Raw genomic sequence first — 26,284 nt, forward strand, 5'->3', positions numbered from 1 at the left:
GAGACTATATCTTTCAAAAGAAGAAAGCCATGCCAGATCCTCCACACCTGACTGCTTGTGTGGGTGGATGAGTGTATCACACACACACCTGTGGCTACTGCACAATAAACTAACATGCTCACCCCGGGGTGACACCAGTGCTCAAGACACATTTCATAGAACACATCCTTCATTTACGTTGGTGGGAACATGAGAGAAATACCTGTTTTCTTGGCTAATTTTGTAGTTGAGAACAAATACCCATTCCTCAAGTGGTTAGCCACAGTCTCTAGCAAGGTCAGTTTCCCAGCAGAAACCATGGTGGGAGATTCCCAAGAAAGGGACATTGTACTTTTTTTGACTCTGTTTTGCTGTCATTTGCTCCTGCCCCTCCCACAACCAACTGCTGTCTTCTCTGTCCAAACACACCCCTGCACTGTATCTGTTTTCCTTGGAATGGCGAGCTTAGCTCCAGCAAAATTTCCAGGCCTCTGCGCTTGAGCCACTGTGTAAGGTTGGAGCAGATCCTTGGTTGGCAGAAGCCAGGCACCTAGTGAGAATCAGCATTCCAAATGAAATTTTTCAGCCCCTTGACTAAAACTGATTTAGTTTAATAGTGTGTAATCTGACTTGCCTGCTCATGGCAGTGTGACTTAGGGCAAGCCTGTCACAGTTTGACAGGCAGTTTTCTGGTCTATTGAATGATGTTCTCAGTGCTCCAGCTCAAGGCAGTCAGGAGGATTAACTGAACAAAATACTACTTGTAGCTGCTATAGCCCCTGGCCAGCGCTTTCAGTCAAGTTAATTAGGATCGTTTTCACAGGACCTACATCGCCAAGCTGTGTTCTGGGGTTTCCCCCTGGAGAAGGTAAGAAGATTTGAAACGCTCAGGTCTCAGCACTAGGTTCCGCACAGTGTCCCAAACAAGGAAACTCTAGGCTAGGAATAATAGAATATTCCTCCTCAGTGGTTCTGATCTCTTAATCACAGCTAATTTCTCAGCCCCAGTCAGCCAGCACCAACTGTCCCAGGAAAGGTTTCACTCGGGTGGCCCTGCACTCTTGTCAGTTCCCGCTGAGCAGAACCTACAGTCTTAGTTCCGAAACATCCAAGCAGCCTGACAGTCGTTGCTTCCCTCTGAAACTCCGCAAGACCAGCCTCCATGGTTCGACACCTTTCAGCGTTATTGTCCAAGTTCCCACAGAACAGCTCACTAAAGCTCTGAGCACTCAATGGTTTTTCCAGCCCCAAATTTCAGATGCTTCCACCGTCTGCACCTACTCAACATGGTTAGGTCTGTCACAGCCAGTGTGTTCCAGGAGCCAATTGCTGTATTAGTTACTTTTCCATTACTGTGTACCTGTACATGTATCTGTGTTCTCATGCACTTGCACACACGCACATACATTTAAGTAAGACTCTAAATTGTCTTTGGTACCGGGGTTCTAACTTGGGGCCCCACACATGCGAAGTAAGTTCTTGACCACGGAACTACACTCCTAGCCCTCGTGCTAAAAGGACTGGGACTTTGGGCAGGGGAACGAAGTTCGGAAATGTGACCAAAGCAGCACAGGCACAGCTTGGTTTTCAGAGGTTTATTCTTGCATCAGGATGTTCTCGATCTTGCATTTTGCATGTCCCAAGAATTCAGCGACATTCACTGGTGTTATAATCAGAGCAAGATCAAACGGTAAATGTAATCAAAGAAAATATGAGAGTTGGCGACCATGACGCATACACATAGAAAGATTACACATAAATTAAACATGGTTTGGTTACAAACGATACTGATATATACTGATATATATATATATATACATATATATATATATATATCAGTAAATACATGAAAAAAAAAAACCCAACAACATGGCCATGTCTCCAAATGCTGAAACACAGGTATCAGGCTCATTTTAAAAAGTTTTTAAAAACACATAAAAAATACCTTGGAAAACACAGGTGTGTATTCCTCATTCATCTAGCATGTGGAGAGAGTAAAGCAGGTCACACAGTGACCAAAGAACGCACTTGATCAGAACACTCAGCTCTGACTGCTATTTGGCATTGGGACACAACTGCATGCAACAGAGAAATGAGAAGGTCGTTGTCGGAGCCAGGCTGTTCACTGGAATATACCAGACCTTCTTTGACTGAAGAAAGAAGGACATGCCAGGTACACAGAGAAGATGCTGAGGCCCCACTTAGGATGCCCCTTGCATACCAAGGTTCTTAGGGAAGCTGAATTTGGCTGTGGCATTAGACAAAAGACTGGAGGGATTTGTCCCTTCAAAGAAATACAAGTGCTGCCACAAATGTGCCCACCAGAGGGTGGTTTCTGTTTCTGGAATGAGACAAGCTGCTTAAAAACAAGTGGGCCTCCTATGGGGGAACCTGGGGCAGCTCTGAGGTGAGGGGAAACACACAAATAGAATATTTTTTCTAGATATCCTGAAAAGGTCTACCCTAAAGGCATTTCTTGATACAAGAGATGCCTGGGATTCTGAGTAACTAAGTTGGGGTGCCAAGGCGCATGAATGAACTTTGGCGTGGGTGCAGTTGGCTTGCGGTGCAGAGTGGAAGCTTGCTGCCCTTTGTCCTGCTTCAGTCAAAGAAAGCCATTGGGCTTGAGGTTTAACATGAAAAAAAATGAAACCACTGGCCAGGAAAGCCCCCCCCCCCCCCCCGCGCCATCTTCTGCCTGTGCTTCACTGTTGCACAGAGAAGGGCAGGACCTGCTCCATCCAGAGCCAGTCCTGGGTGCAACCAGCGGCGATGACAGAAGCTTCACCCTGCTTTCACCCTGGATGCTGGGCACCAGCTAGTGCCTCTGGATGGAACTGAGAGCTGTGGGATGTAAGGGAATCTTGGTGACTTGTTCACCTGTAAGAGGCGGTGGCCGATTCTGGGGTTGTCCCCATACACACTATAAACAAACAAATACAAGCAGTGCGATAGGCAGGCATGATCGGTCCTCCGTGGAGATGACAAATAAGGCCTTAATATTTTCATACCGCTTTTAAATAAAAGTATCCAAACTGCGTATGTTCAAAGCCTTCAGTGAGTTAGACCAGATGTCTTTTTTGTTGTTGTTTTTGCATTGTGCTCATCTGCTAGGCACCTAAATGCCACAGGAAGATCATATTGAAGTCTGTGTTTCTGCATTCACCCCGCTCCCCCCCATTCCTTCCCCTAACCTACTCCTCTCTGGCAGTGTGCCCATCACGGCCACTTGGGTTCAGCGGCCTCAGCAGCATTTCCATCCAAAGGTAAGTTAGATTTCAAATTAGGATTCTCTCTCTCTTGAACACCAAAGAGTGGGATGTTTAAAAAACTGTACAAATCTAGACTTGAAGATTTCTTTTCTTACAAATCATCTTAACTTTTTACAAAGAAAATCCGATATACCAAAATGCCTGTCAGGAAGTTTACAGTACACTTGCTTGTGGTCATCCTACTGTGTGTGTGTGTGTGTGTGTGTGTGTGTGTGTCTGTAACACTTTATTTTAATGAGGAAGGGAAGGAAGAAGTTTTGCATTGAGCCTGTGGGCTCAGTTAATGTCAGCACAGGAAGCTGGGCCAGTGGAAGGGACACTGGGAATGAACTTGGCTGGATTCTGAGCCAGACTCACAGGCAGATGGACAAGTGGTTGCTCAGGAACACAGCTCTGATGGCTAGTGTAGGGATACTGCAGGCCTGTGAGACGGGATGTCCTGGGACCAGCATCTCTTCTCATTGAGTCTCCAGTGGCAAAGACACAGCCTTTCATAAATAAACGGCTATAAAAATTCACTGGGAAGCCACCATCTACCCTAGTGGGTCTGAGACCCAGATTTAGGTGGCAAGATCTGAATTTTATTTTTAATGTGTGTTTTTGAGACAGAATCCAGGCTGGCCTGGGCCTGAAGGCAATCCTCATGCTTCAGCCCCTCAAGTGCTAGAGACACAGGTACACACTGCCATACCCGCCTCCTCCTCTGATCTTCCAAATGTAAAGATGAGCCACAGGACTGAGACCTAGAACTGTCCCAATGCCTCCATCTGTACTGTTTGTCACACCCTGATGCCCTGGATGGATGCAACAGCTGGCAGGGAGAGTAAATGTGTCCTGATTCTGAGTCCTCAACGGTTTCCTCCACAAGGGGCTTCATGTTTAGTGTCTTTCACAAACACATTTGACATATTAAGAGCTACATTTACAGATGCATGACATGTGACATCGCATGATGTGAATCTTACAGAATTAAGATATTGACTGATATTAGCAGAAATATATATCTTCCCAGATAGTATTTGACCTTAACAATTATTCCCATTTTTTAAAAAGGACATTTAAGACTTAATAATAACCTTACAGCAGATAGCCTTTAGAACATAACAAAATATATACAAAGGAATTAGGAAGGATATTAATGTCCACTAGGAAATAAATTAACATTATTTCTTTTTACAAAATATACTGACCATTAAATTAAAAACTATTTTAAGGCAGGAGTCTTCATTTGAAATTAGCATAATCAGAAAATATATCAATAAAATCTTGTACCACTTTGTAGCAGAATTCATATTGCTCCTGAAAAGAGAACAAGAGTGTATTAAGCTGCTTCTCTCATACTTGATGCATTTAATCAAAAGATGCATTAGAGACCCAGATGTCAGTCAGTCCGTTGACGCCCCAAAGTCTGTGGTTCCTTCCCACACATCAGCTTCTGTTATGTAATGCAGTTCTAGGGACAAGACATTTTCTAAACCAAGCTGTTTTTCTATGTGGAAAACATCAATTTTCAGTTTCGTTCTAGTGTATTTTCAGAGAGGCCTTAAGAAAACATCTCTACTTTTCATACTGGCATTGAAAAATTTTTTCGCGACTATGTGTGCACATGTGTGTGTATTTGTGCGTGTGCAGGTACACATGTGTTTGCTTGCACATGGAGACCAGAGGTTAGACTCAGGTGTCCTTCCTCAGGTGCTGTTCACCTGGGTTTTGAGACAGGATCTCTCACTGGCTTGGAAGCTGTCAAGGTTAGGCTGACTGCCTGTGGCCCCAGGAAGCTTGCCTCGACCTCCCAGCTGGAGGTAAAGGCAAGTATATACCATCAGGCCCATCTTTTTTTATCTTTTAAAATTATTGTGGGTTCTGGGGAATGAAACTCAGGTCCTTATGCTTTCAAGACATGTGCTTTATCCTCTTCCCCAAGGCCAGGAAGCAAGTGTGTGTGTGTGTGTGTGTGTGTTACCTGTTTGTTGTTTTGAGACAGAGTTTCATGTTGCTTGGCCTAGCCTGACCTCACACTGTAGCCAAGAAGGACCTTAAACTCTTGATCTTCCTGTCTCTACCTCCCAAGTGTTGGGATTATAGGTTTATGCTGCCACAGCTGGATGAAAACCACTTCTGAGGTGGAAAAAAAAAAAACCCATCACAGTCTTCACATTGAAAAATAAAGTTCACAGTGCCTAATTTCCAACTGTTAGGCGAATGAATCGCATGGTTTTATAGTCATACATACTTCATTAGACTTTGCAAGACTAAATGTCTTAGGCTCACGTGGGGCCTTTCTATTATCGCCGGCACTAACACCTGTCTTTGCCCATGGTCAGGCTGCCTGTCAAGAGTGGTTAATGCAGAGAATGAACAGGTGGGGGAGAAGTCCTAATTAGGAGGCTCTGGGAAATGCCGACCAAGAGCAACCTTGACAACGGCACTTGCCCCTTCAGCGTGAAGCGTTTTGGAATCCAGGGCAGAATTTCTCCCTCTCACCAGGAAGGGTGTACTGGGGAAGGAAACTGAATATGTAGAGCAATCAGATGTTAGAAGACTCCCCCAGGCAAGACCCTCCGAGGGGCCTTGAGGTTGAGGGAGACCTTCCAAAGGCAAACAGACTGAAGGCAAGAGCGGAACACTGAAAATAACAAGCTGCAGGGCTTTGAACTTTAGGGTTGCTTTTGAACTCTGTAACAGTGTTTTTAAATGGAAATAAAATTTGCTCAAGAGCTCCTCCTCTTGAGTCTTGTTGGAAAGACTTCCCTCCTAAGACCCGGGGAAAGCTTGACTGTGAAAGGCTGTAGGTGGGTCAGGCACTCTGGGAAATGAACCCTGCTTCCCCTCCCTTACAGCAGGCGCCCCTTTAATAAAGCCGACATCAAATACATGAAACAATTCCGATCTCTCCTGGAACATCGGATCGTTCAGGATCTTACCAGGGTTTGCACCATGTGTGGTCTCTGAAGTCTTAAGCTCTTCACAGCTTGAAACACATCGAGGAGTCCCTCGGCTTTCACTCGCTCCAAAATGTTGCTGAGTGCTATGAACGTACCTGTTCGCCCTGCTCCCGCACTGTGGAGGGAACGGACAGAGTGAGGGCAAAGCTAGCAGGAGTGCTCATGGGGAAGAGACCTGGGCACTTAGCACCACCATCCCACCCTCGAGTGCCAGGGCAGAACTGAAGCATCAGTCACAGAAGGGCGCCCACATCTGACTGCATCTGTATGTTTGATGCTGTTTACGTGCATATGCTTGTGCGCGCGCATATGCATGTGTGTGCGCATATGCATGTGTGTGCATATGCATGCGTGTGCGCATATGCATGTGTGTGTGCATATGCTTGTGTGTGCATATGCATGTGTGTGTGCATGATTGTGTGTGTGCATATGCATGTATGTGCATATGCTTGTGTGTGTGCATATGCTTGTGTGTGTGCATATGCATATGTGTGTGCATATGGTTGTGTGTGTGCATATGCGTGTGTGTGTGCATATGCATGTGTGTGTGTGCATGCATGTAGAGGCCAGAGGACTAAGCTTGGTCATCTTACCCTGTAGCTTTCCACCTTCTTTCACGGAACCTGGAGCTCACTGCCATGGCTAGGCTGGCTGGTCTCCAGGCTCCCAGGGATGAGCTTGTCTATGCCTCACTAGCACTGAGGAGGACAGATGTGCACCACCTCACAAGGCTTTTCATGTAGTAAAGGCTCACGCTCGCACAGCAAAACACTATCTTGACTGAGCCATCCCCTAAGCCCCTCGAGTGCAGCTTAAAGGATCGCTTATACACATAATACATCAAGAAGCAGCAAACAGAACCCTGCTTGCTTCCCTAAGCATGGTAAGTAGTCAACATACTTACAACATATGTATGTTGTATGTGGGGACAACACGGAGGCTTTTCAGTGGTACTTACAAAAAGTATGGTCCCCTGCCTGCCTGTCAGCTCAGCATTGCCTAGGAGCATTAGAAATGCTAACTTTTTCTGTTAGGTATAAGGAGAAGAGATCCCGGCTAGTGCCAAGGCCTAGATTCTGGAGTAATATTGGCACCTAAAGGTGGTGTTTCAGGAGTGGCTTGATAGGAAGTTCTCTGCTAGGAACAGTGAGCTCCCCTGATGGTCCTTGGCCTGATGAGCCAGGCCTCTCAGAAGGGGTCTGGGAGAGGCTAAAGAAGGGCACCTTTTCTAGTGGCCTCTGCTAGGGCATGGCTGTCCTTGGACCTCTTGGAATCTCCACAAATGTGGGCTTCCTCTGACCTTCAGGACCTACTGTTGTGGTTCCCCATGGCTGCCACCTGCTGCCCCAGGCTTGTAGAACTTATCTCCAGCTAGCAGAGCAAAGAGACTCTCATTTCTACTGCCTTGTCAGGGAGTGCCAGAAAGGCTCCTGGGACTAAAAACTGAGGTGTGAGCGCCACTTGCTGGCCAGACGTGGAGTACGCTAGGTGGGTTATCCACACAGGGAGAGTATCCATCCCTCCCATTAAACGGGGGCAGGGGGGAGGGGGCTCCTTGGAATCAGGGATAGGGTAATGGGTGGAAATTAAGAGTGTCCTAAAGTGAGTAAAATGTTCAGGAAATGAAAGAAGCACAGTCCCAACAGCTAGTGAGAATCACCCCCCCCTCCCCGCTCAAAGCATCTTAAACTGCTGCTTGCCAGGGCTTTGCAAGTGTGGCCAAGATCACTACAGTAGGTAGCATAGTTCTGACAGGACCTACCCAGCCAGGGATGTAGGGGAGCTAGGGGTCTGTCACACATCCACTCTTTCTCTATATGATGCTGGCATAGACCTGGCTAGTTGCCATCTCTAGGGACAACAGGAATATGTCTCTACCCTTGAGCCTGATTGTGGGTATTATGAGTGCTGGAAGAGTCTTACTTTGTAGATCCAAGACTGGGGTCTGGGGAGATGCTTCAGTCGGGAAAGTATTGGCTGTGTGATACTTGAGTTCAATCCCCAGATGCTCCATGAAAAAAGCATGCCCTGGGCTCCCTGGCCAACCAACATAGCTTAATCAGTAAATAGAAAACCAAATGAAGGTGGTTCACACCTGAGGTACGACACCTGGGCTTGACCTCTGACCTTCACGGCTTACACTTATGTAACTTCATGTTCAATGGGTCCTCATATTCCATCCTGTGCTATCATTAATCTACATTGGGGAGGTCAGTAGGGGTGGGGCAGCCAGAGCCAGAGCTGCCTGCTAGAGTTGACACAGGCTAGCTGAATTCCGGAAGGACATCTGAGGACTTTTCCTGGGATGTTCATGTGACTTCAACAAGACATAGTACCCTGTGCCCATTCTGAATCCACCTGGAATATGTGTTCTGCATGCGTAATGAACTGGCATTTATGCACATCTGTGAAGTTACATGTACATGGATGAAAGGGAAGGAAGGTGACAGTCTAGGGAAATAATCCCCCGAGAGCAACTCTCCAGCGCCCCCTAGCGGCATAGTAGGTCTCTAGAAACATTCCGGCTGCTTTGGCTGGACTGCCAAGACAGGGCGCCGTGGGGGAGGGGCAGCTCACCTGCAGTGCACTGTGATGGGGTGGTTGCCGGTCTGCTGCTGCTGCTTCTGTACGGCTGCGATGAGGTCGATCATGCCTTTGCCCTCGGCTGGGATTCCAACCTCAGGCCAGCCATGGAAATGGAATTGTCTTACCATGCGGACTTGCTCTTCCTGGCGGGCCAGGGGCTACAGATGGGGGAGAAGTCTGGTGAAAACTGGCCCACATCCTGCCAGATATCTGCCTGCCTGCCCACGGGTCCTTCTGGGTCTCAAACCCCACCTAGGCAGGCCAGGGTCTGGCTAGCCATGACTAGGCTTTCTTGTAGACGCCCCCACTAGGCTCTGCCCAGCCCTTTCAGGGGCTTTGGTAGCTTCACTCGCCACGTGAGTAAACGTGATAAAACTCACATTTCTTGGGAAGTTAGGCTCTGGGTTCCCATCAAGGGCAGGAGGTAAGCCCAGCGACTCAGGCTGGCCCCGAGGGAACAAGCATTTGCACAGGTGCAGCTTTCCTGAGCAGATTGTCTCAGTTCAGAATTGAGTGCAGCCTGGGAACTCCTCTGTCTCTCACTGCCCCAGACAGCCCAGGCTTTGTGTGGTTAGGGTTCAAGGTCCAGTATGGACCGGGACAGTGAGAGGTTCTGGAAGGGGCCTAAGAAGCCTGTCTACCTTCCTTCAGGTCCTTCTTTCCTCCAACCCCAGCTACGGTCACTCTCCCCAGAAGCAGTGAGAGATAGCAAGGTCCAGTAAATTAACCTCTTTGTCATCAGACTCATCCTTCAGCATGAGGCAGGTGACCACAGAACTAGAGTTTCATAGGATGCCTATTGCCAGCTGCTCCACTGGCCCCTTGGGGTTCCCTGGGACTTAGAAACAGGTGGATGGTGACAGGTACAGAGTCTACCCTGATACAGCAGTAAGCGCATACGGAGTGGTGTGCTTCCTGAGGTCCACTAGAGTTTGGGGGGAATCACAGCCATAATACCTGTTTAAAAGTAACCAGGAAGTCCCGTATGCTGATGGCTTCGGACAGGGTGTCACTCTTTATTTCTATGGTTATATCGCCATGCGTCACCGAGCCCTCCGTTGGCCAATACTGATAGCATTTATCCTAGGGGAGACAAAATAAGATGTTCGGCTGTGGCCACTTACAGCGCAGAATGGATGTTGGGCCATTTCATGTGACCAGAAAATCTTATGTGAACATGGACATGAATCCGTTAGTGTCTGTTGATGTGAGCAGAGATCAGGTCTGGAAAGACGCTGATCTACGGAACTGTGATACATGAGAGGACCGAAGACTTAGTCAGTGGGTGGAATGTTGTGGAGTATTTGTTCACACGTGTGATGTGTCACTGTGATTGGTTTAATAAAGAGCTGAATGGCCAATAGCTAGGCAGGTGAGCATAGGTGGGACTTCTGTGTGGAATGAGGAACTCCATCTAGACGAATCTAGGCACATGAGAGGCACTAGGAGACACTGACGAAGGTGGACATATGGTATGGAGAAGAGGTAGCTGAGCTGCATGGTGGTAGAACATGGATTGATAGAAACGAGTTAATTTAAGTTATAGGAGCTAGTTGGGGCAAAGCCTAAGCTAAGGCCAAGCTTTCATAATTAATAATAAGTCTCTGTGTCATTATTGGGGAGCTGGCGGTCCCAAAGAAAGTCTAACGGCACTGGAACTGGAAGATGAAATCCCAGGCTCACTGTGCAAGGCTGACATGAACACTGAAGCGTCTCCTATAATCAAGGCAGTAAACGACCAACACTACTCTACATTTCGACTTGACCTGGAAGAACATTTTACTTTTACTTTGAAGAACATTTTTTGTGTCTCACCAAATAAGAAGGCAGAAAAGATTGAACCATTCCTGAGGCAAAAGACAGAAACAACAGCTTCCAAAGAAGTTTACTTTGCTTCGTTGACAACCATCATACAGAGAGTAAGGGGATGCTGATGATGGCAGCAAGGTGCTCGCCACCTGAAGTCAGCACAGGATGAGCGTCGGCCATATATGAAGAACTCTTAGAGCAATAACAAAGCAAACAGCCCACTAGGAAAACAGGTGCTTTGATGCCTGATGGCTAATCTTGAGGGACACGTTGATGGGGTTTAGAATCACCTTGGAGACACACTAAGTCTCTGGTGGGGTTGTGTCCAGAGAGATTCAATTGACGGAGGGAAGCACACTTGGACGATAGATGGTGTCACTCCACAGGCTGGAGTAGCAGAATGAACGGACAAGAGGAAGTGAGGGGATCACATGTGCGCATCTGTCTGCTTCCTGACTGCAGAAGCAATGTGAACGGATGCCTTGTGCTCAGGCTGCCATGATGGCTTTTCCTTGTGCTCTGGCTGCCATGAGGGGTTTTCCTTGGATTCATGATCCCACGTAAATCTTTCTTTCCTTAAGCTGTTTTTTTTTTTCAGGTGCTTTTTTCACAGTCACAGCAATGAGAAAAATAATAATAATAACAGAGGTAAAAAAGCAAGGGGAAACATTTTATGCAAGAAAGAAGACATCCATAGATATGTAAGGTGGTGTTCCACCTTGTAGGAATGAGAGATGCCAATCAAAGCCACAAAAAGCTAAACTAACATTCATTTAGCAAGGATCAGGGTACCTGACAACTCTCAGAACACTAGGCAGGCCGATGAATACGTCTTATTCCTCGCTGATATTCACTTTAAAAAACACTTTGGACAGCAAGTGAATTCTCACTCTTGGACAATCTGCAATCTGACGTTTTGTCTACCTGGCACCTGCTAACCACTGGTAACAAGATGCATGTCATCACTGTTTATCAAGCAACAGGATGGAATTGGTCCCATTGTCAGGGATGTAGGAAGGACTGAAGAAGTGGATGCAGAGGATGTTTTTTTTTTTTTTTTTTTTTTTTTACAGAATACAAAGAAATAGTGGCTGAGTCATAGCAGCAGACATAAAGGTAGAAAAATAACAAAATCTCTATTCAATCTAGAAAAATTAAATATCAGAAGACTACACACAATGGAATTCTTTATACAAAGTTGCAATACAAACAGAATAAACTGTTTCTTTAGGCATGAATATATTAAAAGTGTCCCCTCACCTGGGTTTATTGCCTATACTTGAATTTATCTTGTAGCAGAGGATAAAAGAGATTCTCTAATCCTCCTGCCGCCGCTTCCCAAGTGCTGGGATTACAGCTATTGCTACCATGTCCAGTAGATTCAAACTCCCACCCCCACCCACAACAAAACAAATACTATATCCACTAGGATAGCTTTAATCAAGAGTCAAAACACAGTGTTGTCAAGACTGTGGACAAACAGGATCTTTGAACACTGAGATGGGGTGTAAATGAGTATGGGGCAAAGGCTAAGAGCAGGCACTGTTCTTTTCAGAGGACCAGAAGGTTCTCAAACCCCTATCAGGCAACTCAGCTGTTACCTATAACTCCAGCTCTAGGGGATCTGACTCCCTCTTCTGGTCTTGGTGAGTTCCTGCACTCATAAGCACTCCCCCCACCCACCTCCTGAGCACATAATTTAAAAAAAAAAATCTTGAAAGTATCGGATGATGAAAAGTTTATGATACGGAGTTACAGTGTAAGGAGGTGATTTCCCTCACAGGTGTGTAGATGAGAAACACAAAAGTTACACCTGCACAAAAACTTGATCAGAAACATCCACAGCAGCAGGATCCCAACAGCCCCAAAGTGGAAACAGCACAAGTGTCCGTCAGCTGGTGAACGGGGAAACACAAGCTGCATAGCCATTTACATGATAAAATATTGTCAATAAAGAAGTCTGCACTGAGGGCTCAGCCTTACAGGAGACACCTGTATCAACCCTGCCCCATCCAGGCCTCACCAAGGCTCAGGGAAGGAATGCCACAGAAGTGGAGGCAGTCAGAATTTAGGAGCCAGAAGATGGGGAAGGGGGAGCGCATGAAATGCTGCCATTCCTTTTGTGAACTCGCTCAAGACCCACTCAAAAGCAAGCTAACAAAACCAGTCCACATTCCAATAAGCAGAATTAATCGGGACTCAGTGGGTTACAAGAAAAGGGAAAGGAGAGGAGAAGGGGGACGTGATGGGGATATCTGAGGGAAGAGAGATGAAGAGGGAAGGGGAATTGGGGGGATATGAACAAGATACATTGTTTATCTATGTTACGAATGAAGTTAAAAAAGAATGAAGTTCAGCCTTCCAGATTTATGCTCAAATGAATGAGCCTTGACCACATGATGGCAAATGAGGAGTCACTCCTGAAACAGCACATACTGTGTGACTGCATTTAGAGCAGTGTCCAGCAAAGCAAGTCAACAGAGTCAGGGAACTGAGCAGGGGTCGTCTGGCGCTGGGACGGAGAGGGAGGAGGTGACTGTGTTAATGAACTGGGTTTCTTTTTGAGGTGGTGACCATGACCTGGAGTTTGACAGAAGATATGTTTGCCCCACACTATGAACACATTAAACCCGAGCAACTGTTCCCTTAAAAAAGATGAAGCTTGGTAAAGTTTGTTGGTTGGTTAGTTGGTTTACATTTTTTAAAAGATTTTTTTTATGTATATGATATTCTATCTACATATACACCCGCAGGCCAGAAGAGGGCATCAGATCCCATTATAGATGGCTGAGAGCCATCTTGTGGTTGCTGGGAAATGAACTCTGGACCTCTGGAAGAGCTGCTAATGCTCAACCAAAAAGCCATCTCTCCAGCTCCAGGTTTATTTTTTAAAGCAAAAAAAAAAAAAAAAAAAAAAAAAAAATCGAAACACAGATTCAGGGTCATGGCCATATCTTGGGGTAGCACTTAGAGAGATACTCGATACTAATAAAGCTTATTTTGGGTGGGGGGGTTGTGACATCAGGCCACACGTGAATGTCTGGGAAAAAAGAAATACCAAAGTCATCTAACTTCATTAGGACAACAGCCAGGGGCATAGATCAATGTCTGCCTTTATGTCTTGCAAACAGTAAGTAAATGCCTTTTGCATGTACAGGCTGTGACCTTGACATTTAAAAAAAAACAGTGGAACATCAAGGCAAGTGTAAAGATGCGTAAGGCCGAGGCTATTTGCCTTGTAAGAGCTCAATCATCCCAGCCTCCCTCTCTCCATCTGTTCAACCCTCCCTCCCTTTCTTCTTCCCTTTATCCCTCCCTCCTTCCCTCTGTCTCTCCCTCCCTCCTCAGCCCTCCTGGCTTGATCTCACCCCTGTGTTCACAGGCCCCACACTGCTGAGGCAACATACCATTAGCTAACCTCTTCACATCCACCTGGTGCACAGACGGCCTGCTCACATCCACCCTGTGCACAGACGCCCTGCTCACCTTTTCCCCCTCAATCCACCCTGTGCACAGACAGCCTGCTCACATCTACCTGGTGCACAGATGGCCTGCTCACCTGCTCCCCCTCACATCCACCCAGTGCACAGATGCCCTGCTCACCTGTTCCCACTCACATCCACCTGGTGCACAGACGGCCTGCTCACCTGCTCCCCCTCACATCTACCCTGTGCACAAACGGCCTGCTCACATCCACCCTGTGCACAGACGCCCTGCTCACCTGCTCCCCCTCACATCCACCCAGTGCACAGATGCCCTGCTCACCTGTTCCCACTCACATCCACCTGGTGCACAGACGGCCTGCTCACCTGCTCCCCCTCACATCCACCCTGTGCACAGATGCCCTGCTCACCTGCTCCCTCTCCTGCACCTCAGTCAGCATGACGATTGTGTGTGACTTCCACTCCCACACCATCCTCCAGAAGTCCTCGACTGTGTGAGCCAGGGGCCCCTGTGTGGCCATGAAGTAGTCCTTCTGCCTATAGCCCTTGGGGGAAGCAGAGGTTAGGGGTGAGCTACCTGTCCCCAGAGCTAGCACCTCCACAGGCCCTCAGGACAGCCCAGGGGTGATGTCAGCACCTCCAACATTCCAGGGCCTGTCACAGGTGTATACAGCTCACGGACACACCCATGAAGCAGGAAATGCCACTTTATCTGGGTGCTGAACATGTCTTGCCTTCAGGAGCTGAGGTCATCTCTAAGGGCTACCAAAGGCTCCAGGTTACCAGGACGGCACTCAGTGGCCTTGATTCTAATGGGCTTTTGTGCGTCACAGTTAGATTCCCATTGAAGTGATGCAGAGGACCTGGGTGCAGAGCTAGAACAGGGGACTTATAGTCTCAACACCTCCATCTGTCCCCTCAAGTGTAGACAGAGCGCCTATCTAGGCTGTGGGCCGCAGGGTTCCTTCTTGTCTCTTTCTCTTCCAACTCCACTGTGAATGGAGCCCGGCCCCCATGTGTCCCCAGTCAGATGATCACCCAGTCTATGTGGGTTAAAGTCACAGACATCACTCAAGAGCCGACACATGTTCTACACACACAACTGCGGTGTCATAATATGCCAATGCAGAGAAGCCATCCTTCAGAGGTTATGTGGAAACGGCCAAGTCGTCAGCAGTGAGACAAGCCCCAATTCCAGCTCAATATTGCTTGATTTCTGTCTTTTAAAGATGTACTGCCTTTTAATTTTATGTCTATGAGTGTTTGCTACATGTATGTATGTATGTGTACCATGAACATGCCTGGTGCCTGTGGAGACCAAAAGACAGTTTCAGCTCTGGTGTTCCAGTGGTTATGAGTCACCCTGTGGGGATAGCAAACCAAACCCAGCCCCATGCAGGAGCAGCGAGTGTTCTTAGCTGATAAGCCAGCTTTCCCTTATTTTGAATTTTGGAAGCGGGGTCTCATGTAGTACAGGCTGGTCTCAAAATCCCTATGTTGCTGAGGCTAGCTTTGAACTCCTGGTATTCCTGTCTCTAATTCCCGAGTGTTGGGATTACAGGTGTGTACTAGCAGACTTGGCTCACTATTCGTTATTTGAAGAACAAGTAATTCTGCCAGGAAAATCATGTGCCGATGCTCCTTATTGCGTGTAAAGCACTGTTCACGCTCAAGGGCATATGTTCGTACAGGAGGGAGTCCCATGTTGCACCAAACACATACGGGGCTGCAATACATACGTCTATGAAGGACGCGTTGATATAGTCTGTATACTCTTGTCCTCTTTTCATGGAGAGGATCACCCGGTTGAAGTCATCTGCAAAGCAGGATTTCCTCTGTTAGTGGGGATTCAACTCGGCCTTATAGACCCCGATGGCCAAGGTCAATCGTCAGCTTGACAGATCAGGGCTTACAAGGAGATGGGCCTCTGGGCAAAGTGTGGGGGTTACCTTGTTTACATTAACCGACATGAAGACCCATATTAATCGTGGGCAGAGCCATTCTCTGGCAAGGAAATCCTAGACTATGGAAGTGGAGAAAGCTGGTTGGGCAGCAGTGTAGGCTCGTTGCTCGCTTCCTGTGGATGTCATATGCGCAGCTGCTTCACGCTCCCTCTGCCTTGACTCTCCCTACTCCACACCCCACCCTGGAACCATGGACCAGAATCAACTCTGACTTAGACTGGTTTTTTTTGTTTGTTTGTTTGTTTTGTTTTTGTTTTTTCTTTTTAATCAGGCCTTTCATTACAGCAACAGGTAAAGAAACTGAGGCACAGAGCAAGATTCTTACTAAAACCAACTTTTAGGGACCGTCCCATTATCCAGCAGGTTCATAAAGTGGTTCGGGGAAGCTCTGTAAACAATCCAGTTATATTCATTTGTCATGAATCACTGAAATATGTCCCCCTATAGAAGCATTAAACATACTGTGTCTAGGAACAAAGGGAGGGTGACCAGATAAGAGCTGAAGTTGCCAGGGGAATACACTGAGGCCACAGAGAACCAAGGGACGGAGGCTGGGGGTAGATTGCCTAGCCTCCGAGAACTCTCTGCTTCTGGAGAAGAGGCAACCATAATGAGCAGAAGGCTTGTTAACAGCCATGCAATGGTGGAGAGCGGTGGTTGAGCCTCTGCTCCACGGAGGGTGTGAAGAAACACTGTGTGTGACCTGAACTGCCTTCTCTTCAAACCACGGCTTCCCACACGCTTCTCTGGCTAGATTTCTCTTCCTTCCTCACCTGAGGGGACGGAGGAGAGGGGAGGGGAGATGTGAGTCTCTGGCTACTATGGGTCTTTGCCTCGGTCGTCTCAGTCCTCGATGGCAGGCCAGAGTTAAGTCTATTCTAGGTCAGTGCTATGCAGTCCCCAAGGCAAGTGCTTTTTTCCCCCCTTGAAGGACTTGGCTGAATTCATTTTTGGTCTGATTTACCCTTTGACATGTGCATGATCTTGGCCATACTATTCACTCTCTCCTGTGTATGGGAGGTGCCTCCAGGCTCTAGAGAGCACTGATCAGACACCAGGTCATATCTGAGGCAAGCTTCCTAGGTTCCAGTGAGCCCTCCCTATAAAGCTTTCGTGCCTTGCCTTTGAGCCATATTCTAGGCACCGCTTGAAACCCTCAGGGTCTCTGGAGGTTTCCAGAGGGCCCCAGGAGGGTCCTTTCTTCCTGACATTGGACACAGCTCCCAAGAGCCCAGAACTGGACCCAGAGGCCCTCGCTCCCTAGCATGGGTGGTTCAGGACCTGCGGCCACATGCCCACTGCCTTACATGGGATGATCTGGATGACACGGGCCTTCTTCATGTTGGCTGGCAGGTTGCCCGTCCTCATGTTCTCCTTCATGATTCGCACGTTGGTCAGTTTCTGCAACCAAGGAAGGGAGTTGGAGGATGACGGACCTGAGGCAGGGAACCTGTGCAGAAGTTTGTCTCCGTCTCTAGAGGTTGCCTTGACACTGGGAGACTAAGTGACCCCACGTGGAGCTTGCACTGCTAGTCTTTCCCAGAAGCCAGCCACCTGACACCCTTCTCCTAACTTTCTGACCTCAAGGCTCCACTTAAGTAGACACCATGTTCACAGGCTCCTCAGACGCCCGCTCCAGGGCCAGGGAGTTGCCTTGCGGCAATCACCCTAAGCTCTTATATGGCATGGAAGACTCCAGGAAACGCTTACCCTAAACTCTTCCTCCAGCCCGATCTTGTCAAAATGGGTGGTTGTGCTATGTAGCGTCTGCAGGTGCCTCTCCAGGGAGGACACATCCAGCTCGGTGTCCCCATAGAGGTAGTATTCCAGTAAGGCTTGGTAGATGAATGTATACTGTACCTGCAGGGAGACAGGGGTGCTGCTCAAATCTGCCCTGAGCCCAGAGGAGGGTTCACTTCTTCTGCTGATAAGAGAAGGCTAAAGGACAAGAGTCTGTTAATGATCATGCTTGTCTAGGGTACCATAAGATGACAGTGATGGCCACTGCCTTCATGGGGGCTCCAGGGGCTATGCCAGCTGCTTAGATCATATGAAGGATAAGGGTCCTCAGTCTTTGAGACTCTGTGGGAGGTAATGACAGAGTTGGGGGGGGGGACACTGGGCATACTGACAGCCTCTGGCCACATGTCTATCAAAACCAGGCCTCTAAGCTGGGCCTGGTGGTGCAGGTTTAAAATTCCAGTTATTCAGGAGGCTGAGATATGAAAATCACAAGCTCAAGGGCTGCTCAGGCTACAGAACTGGGTCAAGGCCAGGCTGGGCAGCTCAGTTAGACTACATATCAGGAAGTAAAAAGATGGCTGAGACTAGAGCTGAGTGGTAGGGTGAATTCACATGACAGACCCGGTACAATACTCGGTACTATAAAAATAAAACAAAACAAGGCAACAACAAAATAACCACAGAAAACAAAAACAATAAAAAACGAAACGGGCCCATGGAGTGTGGCGAAGGCACCTGGGTGCTCTGTGATGCCTAGGCCAGGGCAGGAAGAGGTGCCACTCACATCTGTCTGGACCATCTGAGGGCGCTGATTGCGGATTCTAGACACAAACTCAAAGACATCCACCTTCTGTTCTGAGTGTATCATGTCCATCATGGCGTCGATCACAATGAAAGTGCCTGTCCGTCCCACGCCCGCGCTTCAGGGAGGAGAAAGATGCCACCTCGTGAGTCACATTCCCTGAAGTAAGTGACAAGCCTGGGAAGATGCCTGAAACCTGGGGGACAAAGGACACAGCCTAGGGCAAAATTAAGTAGGGTGCAACTTGGGAGAATAAGGAGCAAATCTATGCTTGGCCACCAGAGGGCACTGCAGCCCCAGTAATTTAGCTCAGGGCTAGAGACCCTGAAGCCGGGGTGTGTGTGTGTGTGTGTGTGTTTCTTGTATGCATACTCCCAAACATTTCTTGTTTCCACTGTGGTTGTGTCCTGGTATGGGAACTGAGTGATCCTTGGGATACCAGGTAGTATAGAAGACAAAGCAGAGGACCTGCCCAGGGCTCCCTTATCAGCCACCAACCTGGGCCTGTCAGCTTTGAAGAGGTTTACACATTGGGGTTTTGCTCCAGAGACAAAGTGGGATAGCTGCTGTTCACCAGCTTTAGCTCTGCTCCCCCATACTGTCCAGTTAGCCCCGCCACCCCCCCCCCCCCCAGCCCCGCCGTCGCAGCTGCCTGCAAAGGTCCTGCTCCTTCCTGACATACCTGCAGTGGACCACAATGGGCCCGGCATGTGAGGGGTTGAGTGTCTTCACTTTCTTCAGGAACTTCAACATTCCGATGGGGGTGAAAGGTACCCCGAAGTCAGGCCAGCTGGTGAAGTGGAGCTGTGAGACCAGCCGCGGGGCTTTGCAGCTCTCGGGGAGTTGCTGCAACAGAGAAGGGAGAAGTGAGAGGTGGAGCCCCCTTACCCTGACCACTCAGCATCGCCTCCTGAGGGACAGTTTGGGGGGCTCATACCAGGTCAGTGTCCAAGAACACAGAGAATCCTGGAACACCAGGGTGCCCTACCGATTAAGTATGCAGTTCCCACTGCCGGTTATTCCCAGGCCAGAATCCCAGTAGTCACACATCCCCAAAGCTGGCCCTAATGCTCAGATCCTCCAGCTGTGAGGTAGGCCAGCCTGCTCTGTCTGGACAGCCCCACCTCACTCCTGGGGATCTGAGCCATCACCGGCATATTCTTTTTTTTTAATTTTAATTTTTTCAATTAAAATATTTTTACACTAGCATATTCTTTAATTCTCAAAGAGTCAGTGTAGGAAGAAAAGACAAAGGCTCAGCCTATACACTGGAGACCCCAGACCCTTCCTCAGAAATCTCTCAAGCCTCTGTAGCATGGTTCTCCTGAGCCTGATGGTGGCAGAAGACAAGACTGGTGTGTTTAGAACTCTGTGCATGTGCATGTGTGTGTGTGTGGGGGTGTCCTGTGCTCATGCACACTTGCATGCATGTGTGTTCTAGTGCATCTAGGAGACAGACCAGCAAGGGATAATAATTTTGGGATGGCTCAGAGCATGCTAAGTACATGCTCTACCACTGTGCCACACACCCAGTTCATCCTTTCAAAAACATTCTATAGTGGCTTCTAGAAACTTCTATTGAGATTTTGCAACCTAATCACACCAATTGTTTTACATTTGATTCCTGATAAAAATGGCCTATCTCTGAAGTCTTCATTTCATCTGTCCTGTTCACAAGCATTTATATTGAAGGTTGTCTTGAAACAAACATGAAAAACACAGGGGTTGGAGGGATGCTGAACATAATTTTGACACCATTATAAAACAATCCTGTCACTGGACATGGTGGCTCACATCTTTAATCCCATCACTTGGAAGGCAGAGGCAGAGGCAGATGGATCTCTGGAAGTCTGAAGCCAGTATGTTCCACACAGTGTTCTAGGTCAGCCTGAACCACATAGTGAGACCCTGTCTCAAAACAAACAAACAAGCAGCCTTGTTTCACAATGCTACGGTGTGAAAGACATCATACTGGACCCTGGGTATAACTTGGCAGCTTAGTGCCTGCTTGGTGCAGTGGGAAAGGTTCCCCATTGAATCCTGTACCCCTCCAGCTGGCTCTGCAACCTCCTAGGGAGACCTAGTGCAGTGGCTGGGAGTCAAAGTGCCCAGCGCTCTGCAGATTCAGGTCCTTGATCTACTAACTCTGTCCCAGTCTGTCACATGTTCCAGCCCGGCAGTCACAGCCTCTGTGAGAGTTCCTGCCACGCTGGGAGTAGGGTGAGGCAGGGCAGCTCTTCACATTGTAAAGCCCCCCCCCCCAACAACCTAGCTCCCAAGAAGCCAGCACGAGATATTTATGCGTACCGGATGGATGCAGAACTTGCGGATGGTGTAATCCACCAGAACCACGCAATCCTCCACGCACACACGGATGTTCCCATAGGTCCAGCAGCCCTGGTCTGGCCAGTACTGGTAGCACTTTTCCTGTGAGGAGCAATCGAAGCAAAGAATCAAGATACAGTCTGAGGCATGGCCTCCCACTAGCTGCATAAAGTCAGGTGACCCAGGTCAGCAGCCAGCTTCCCAGGAGCTGGGAGGACACCCTGCAAGAGTGTCTCGGTGGCAAAAGTGATTGGGGACCAACCAGAGTGTTTCGGGTTGGACAAGTAACATCTCATCCCTCCCATCTTATTACTCCAGCCATGCCTGTCCATGCTAAAGCTGTTCCCTTCAGAGCTAGGGAGCCTGACCCCAGCAACCCTCTGGCTGAGTGAGCCTTGCCCCAATACCCCCAGAATGCCCTCCCTGAGCATTTGCCTGGGGCCCAGAACTCTGTTTCCTTCTGGCCAGGCTACTCATGCTTGCCACCCTGTGTGCCATTCACAAGGTCACGCTAGCATGGGAACCTATGGGGTGCTCGTGGCCACAGAGGCTTTTCTTTACCTGAGCCAAGCCCCTAACAGGCAGTAAGCTGTCCATCAGTACAGCGTGCGGGCCAATGGGAACCACCCTAGAGGACAAAGAGCTGTACAATGTCTTCCTTGGAGACGTCTCTAAAATTGAGTAAGTCTTCCAGACACCTCACGGCTTGTTCTAGAAATGGCTAGTGAATAGCACAGCAAACTGGCCTGTTCTCCAGGATCAAAATGCTCCTGAAGTAAAAGATGCCTGGCACAACGGAGACCAACATCCTTGTCACAACACTAGGGGACAAACATCACCCCTCCCTGTATCCTGATCTAAGCTGGCCTACAGTCACAGGGCATTGAACGTGGCCTGTAGTGGCACTAAAAATGTCTGGTCTGGGTGAATCTTGGTCCCCCGGGGTTCTGAGGACTCTCAAGCAATTATTCCTGGAAAGGCTCCTCCAAAGAGAGGAACAGGGGTCTCAGACCCCAGGGAACTCTTGGCTGCCCTACCCTCAAGTCTCCTCAGGTCACAAGATGCCAGTTGGGTTTTGCAATATACTGCTCAGGAAACGAAGACCACAATGAAAGCCACCAAGGAAAAGGAACTCTCTTGAGAAATGACTCCTTCTGAGGTAGTGGAAACTGAGAAAACCAACAGGCAGCCCTGAGTCACAAGGCCAGGAAAATACAGCATGAGACTCCTGGGAAGATCAAGACGGATGTCACCACCACGACACAACAGGACAGAGGTCCCCGGCCTCGGCTCAGGGCTACAATGGTGGCCTTTGGGAGAAGCAGCCCTGGGAAGGCGCGGTCTCTGTCGGCAGTGGGTCACAGAGATGCGAGGGCTCTGATGAGGCTCAGTCTACAGAATGGGGGTCTCCCCTCACAAGGCAGGAAGCCTATGGCGAGAGCTCTGTTTCTGTCATGTCACTCTTTCCGTTGGTGACAAAGGAGAGCAAGGGTGGTGGGGGTCATGATGTAAGAAGCAGCAACCCCCAGGCCGTCCCCCACGCCGTCCCCACTGTTTTCTCCCTGCGGGATCAGAAAACTAGAAATGAACACTGAAGACTTTTTCCTGTGCTGCTGGGCACAGAGCCCACCAGTTAGGTGCCCTGGGGACAGAGTGCTCTGCTAACTGTTAAGTGAGCCCCATCCTTGTTCTCCTGTGCACCCCAAGACTGGGTGTTCTAACCCTGTAGGCCCTGCCCATGTCTTCAGCACATGTGAGGATTAGGCTAGTGCCACGCATGCAGAGGGCCTTGGGTGGGAGCCCAGCAGGCAGATACCATCTGCCAAGCTGGGCCTTCATGCTAGAACATGCTAGAAGCACAGTCTACTGGCTGGGTCTCCCCATCTGAGAAGGCTTCCCTAAGGCTTCCAATTCCCCTTTCACTTGGAAAAGGAGCTCTGTGCCAACCACAGCTCTCCCAGGGCTAGTTTGCCTGTCCTTCCAGCCGGCATCTGAGCCAGCTCCTGGCACTAGGGATGGAGATTCGGGCTCAGCAGACACTACCAGGGTCAAGGCAACTGTGCCTCTCAATCTTAGCTGATCGTGTACACGCCATCCTTCCATGAGCCTGTTGCTGGAGACCATTGCTCTAGTCTAGAAAAGGCCTAGGCAATGGTGTTCATTGGCAGCCAGGCCCACTAGGTGTGAAACACACCTGTGCCTTTCACTGTAAGGTCTGTTATCTCCAGTGGGGTTAGAGCTACGGGTGGCCAAGACGATCCTCGGACAAAGAAGGGAAACTATGATTCCTTATATCCGGAGCAAGACAGTGAGGTATAGAAAGGTGGATATTTAACTTCAAGATAGGGTGCTGGAAGGCCCAAGGACTATTGCCCCCCCACTGATGGAAGAGAGGTGCCTATGCAGAGGGTCAGGGCCTCGCTGGTGAGTGCCAGGCTATAGGGAAAGGCTACAGGGTCTGTGCAGAGCAGCTTACCTCCTTCCTCTCCTTCAGGTTTGTCAACATGACGATCGTGGCTGACTTCTGCTCCCAGACCATCCTCCAGAAGTCATTCACTGTCTCCTGCTTGGGGCCTGTGTGCAGAGGGGAGGGTCAGCATGGAGGCATTATATCTAAGCTCACCCAGTGAGTTCAGCCGTGAAGGCTTACACCCTCCCCAGGCACAAGACAGGTCCTGCAACCTGGAAGCTGGCTGTGCAGTCCAGCAGAGTCTGGGTGGCCATGTTGACTCACAGGCAAAGAAAGAGGAGCCCAGAGGACTGTCGAGGGCCATCTCTATTCTGCTTGTCATAGTAAATGGAAGCCACCACATACTGGAGTCCCTCAGAGTCACAGGCCCCTCTAGATAAATTGGAATGTGAATGTGTGGGAGTGAGTGCGTGTCCTGAGGGGCGGGGAGGGAAGGAGAGGGGGAGAGAGAGATCAGGAAAAAGAAGAAACTCCTCTGCCCTTTGTCCACTTCCTGTCTGAATATGACACAGTGCCTAGGGTTATAACAGCTATTTCGCGATCCTAAGGCTAAGAGTTCTAGGCTCAGGAGGAGGGGTTGGGGAGATAAAGAAATGCTTCTTTGGCAAGCTGGTGCTTAGGACAGAAATTCAGGGCTTTTTTTTTTTCATATTTCCACCAACGTTTGACAGATTCTCTCTCATTTACAGAGGGGCACGCGCGCCGTCCCCTGTGTGTAGCGAGTGTTTCTATTTCTAGGGAATCTGGCCTAAAAGGAGGGGGAAGGGAAGTGTCGTTTCAGCTTCACTGATTCCTGGGGAATTGCTGAGCCCTCCTGGAAAGATAGCCTTTGGCTGACTAGAAGGTTCTCAAAGCACAGGATGGGACTAGGTCCAAGGGTGAAGACATGACTTTGTGGCTAAGCCATGGCAGCTATGACCTTGTTCTAATCAACCCCATCCTCCCCTCACTGGCTATGACCTTGATCTAAAAGCCCCTCCATCCCATCCTTTCCCCCCCCCCCGCCCCCCCGACTGAAGTAGGAGCCTTTTGGAGCTCAGGCAGATGAGGGAAGTCAAAGTCACATACTGAATGTGAGTCTAGGCTGGCAGAAGGCCAACCAGAGGTCCTTGCATGTGCCGTAAAGTCACAGAGGGGCATACAGCATGGGCATCTGACACAGAGACACAGGGGTACACACACGTGAAAAACCAGTGTGAATCGTTGGCATGGTTGGCAGTTAGATACTGGAATGACTGTGTAAAAATACTGAGCAGACATGGACTAAGTCGAAAGCTTGCTTACCTTGAGCTGCTATGAATTTGTTCTTTTCTTTGTAACCCTGGAAAAATGAAGTCAGACCTGTAATTATCCAGGCCTATCTTTGCCCAGGGGACCACTTTGTTCATAGAAGGGTTGGGGGGGGGGGAGATTCACCCCATAGAATGTAGAAAAAAGAAAAGAGTAATACGAAAACAAAACCCACCAGCAACCTCAGAGATAACAGGTACTGTTTTCCCTTGGCCTTCACTATTGTTCTTTCTTTGCTTGCTTGTCCCCCCCCCCCCCGCCACACACACACAAGCAGATATAAACACGTTTATATTTCTAGTTGGGCTCATATATTATATACAAATTCTTTGATTTCTTTACATTTTAAGTAAGAAATTTAAAACCTTAAATGATATTTCAAAAAAAAAACCCTAAATTAATTCCATAGCCTATTGTGATTTGTCTAGTCCAGTGCATTTGGCTGGTTGTGGTTCATCAGCACTATAAGGAACTGGACTGAACACCTTCAGAGTATATGGCTGCAGTCATTATCCCTCCCAGAACTGTTATCTGTGTGACTTCTGGTAAAGATGCAAGCTGAGAAAGCATGGTGGCCTCACACTCTCAGTGTGACCAAACTGCCCGAAGGGTGGTGATCACACACACTCAGCATCAGAGAGGAAGAAACCCAGACATCACAGTGCAGACCCAGCCCATGAACACCCAGCTTCGGATTCATGTCAAGCCAGGGGAAAGGAAAGCAGTCAACTTACATCTATGTAGGACGCGTTAATGTAGTCAGAGCAGGGGACTCCGTCCACTTGGCTCAAAATCACTCTGGAATGGTCATCTGGGAAAGCAAGCAACCCATGGTGTTAGGACAAGGAGCTACAGGGGTGTCTTTTATCCAAGTGTCAATTACTGGAAGGACATAACCGGGTCTTCCCTTGAGGTCAGGGTGGGGTGCGCCTGCTTGGCTGAGCCCTGCCTGAGCCACCTGGGCCTCAGCCAGGGGAGGGAGGAGGAGAGGTGGCCCCCTGATCACACGAACAGAACAGTGGGGAACGAAGTGACCATGTTCTCACAATGGGTCCAAACATTAACAACTACAGGCGTGTACATAGCGTGATCTCAGGATGAAGAACTAGGTCTTTCCATTCAGGCTTTCCAGAGGACACGGGGATAAAGGGTTTGGGTCTCTGAACTTCAATACCCATTCATCACCATCTGCCCCAGGGCTAAGAGGAAGCTGGGTGCTTGCAGAGTTTGACTATCGACGATGGAGAGTAGCTGACTCAACAGGCTATTTTCCAGAGTGAGAGGGTAGCCAGAGATGTGTGTGTGTATGCATATTTGTGGTGCTGTGTTTTGTGTGTTACATACATGTGCTATGTGTTGAGGATGTGTTGTATGGTATGAGGATGATATTGTATGGTGGGGTGATGTGTACTGTGTTGTGAGTTATATGAGCTGTGTGCGTGTGGTGTGTGTATTTTTTGTGGTATTGTGTGTTATACATATGTGGTATGTACATATGCTTCAGTGTGCTAAGTATGTGCTGTGTGGTGGGCCATGCTGATTATGAGTTTATTATGTGTGGTGTATGATACAACGTGTATATGTAGTGTGTGTGGTGTGTGCTGTGAGGTGTGTGGTATGATATGTGTTATAGTGGACTATTCGGGTGCGGTATAG

The 26,284-nt window shown here is 48.6% G+C and overlaps 1 protein-coding gene across 1 annotated transcript in view; it reads right to left on the reverse strand.

Annotated features, from left to right (window-relative positions):
- Positions 1–1,591: 1,591 nt before the first annotated feature.
- Ptpre (protein tyrosine phosphatase receptor type E) overlaps positions 1,592–26,284 on the reverse strand; it is a 145,963-nt gene continuing 121,270 nt past the window's right edge. Inside the window, exons 8-21 of the mRNA XM_041666815.1 lie at positions 25,363–25,439; positions 24,623–24,659; positions 23,345–23,442; positions 20,851–20,970; positions 19,226–19,389; positions 18,526–18,661; positions 17,709–17,858; positions 17,306–17,399; positions 15,774–15,850; positions 14,445–14,579; positions 9,740–9,865; positions 8,774–8,940; positions 6,176–6,311; positions 1,592–4,550 (exon numbers count right to left, since the gene is read on the reverse strand). Of these exons, the coding sequence (XP_041522749.1) occupies positions 4,476–4,550; positions 6,176–6,311; positions 8,774–8,940; positions 9,740–9,865; positions 14,445–14,579; positions 15,774–15,850; positions 17,306–17,399; positions 17,709–17,858; positions 18,526–18,661; positions 19,226–19,389; positions 20,851–20,970; positions 23,345–23,442; positions 24,623–24,659; positions 25,363–25,439 (1,592 nt within the window). The 3' untranslated portion in view covers positions 1,592–4,475. The remainder of the gene's footprint in view (positions 4,551–6,175; positions 6,312–8,773; positions 8,941–9,739; positions 9,866–14,444; positions 14,580–15,773; positions 15,851–17,305; positions 17,400–17,708; positions 17,859–18,525; positions 18,662–19,225; positions 19,390–20,850; positions 20,971–23,344; positions 23,443–24,622; positions 24,660–25,362; positions 25,440–26,284) is intronic.

Source organism: Microtus oregoni, unplaced genomic scaffold (assembly GCF_018167655.1).
Source record: "Microtus oregoni isolate MIOR12 unplaced genomic scaffold, Mior012 000016F_ref0000370, whole genome shotgun sequence".
In the NCBI taxonomy this organism is placed as follows: Eukaryota; Metazoa; Chordata; class Mammalia; order Rodentia; family Cricetidae; genus Microtus; species Microtus oregoni.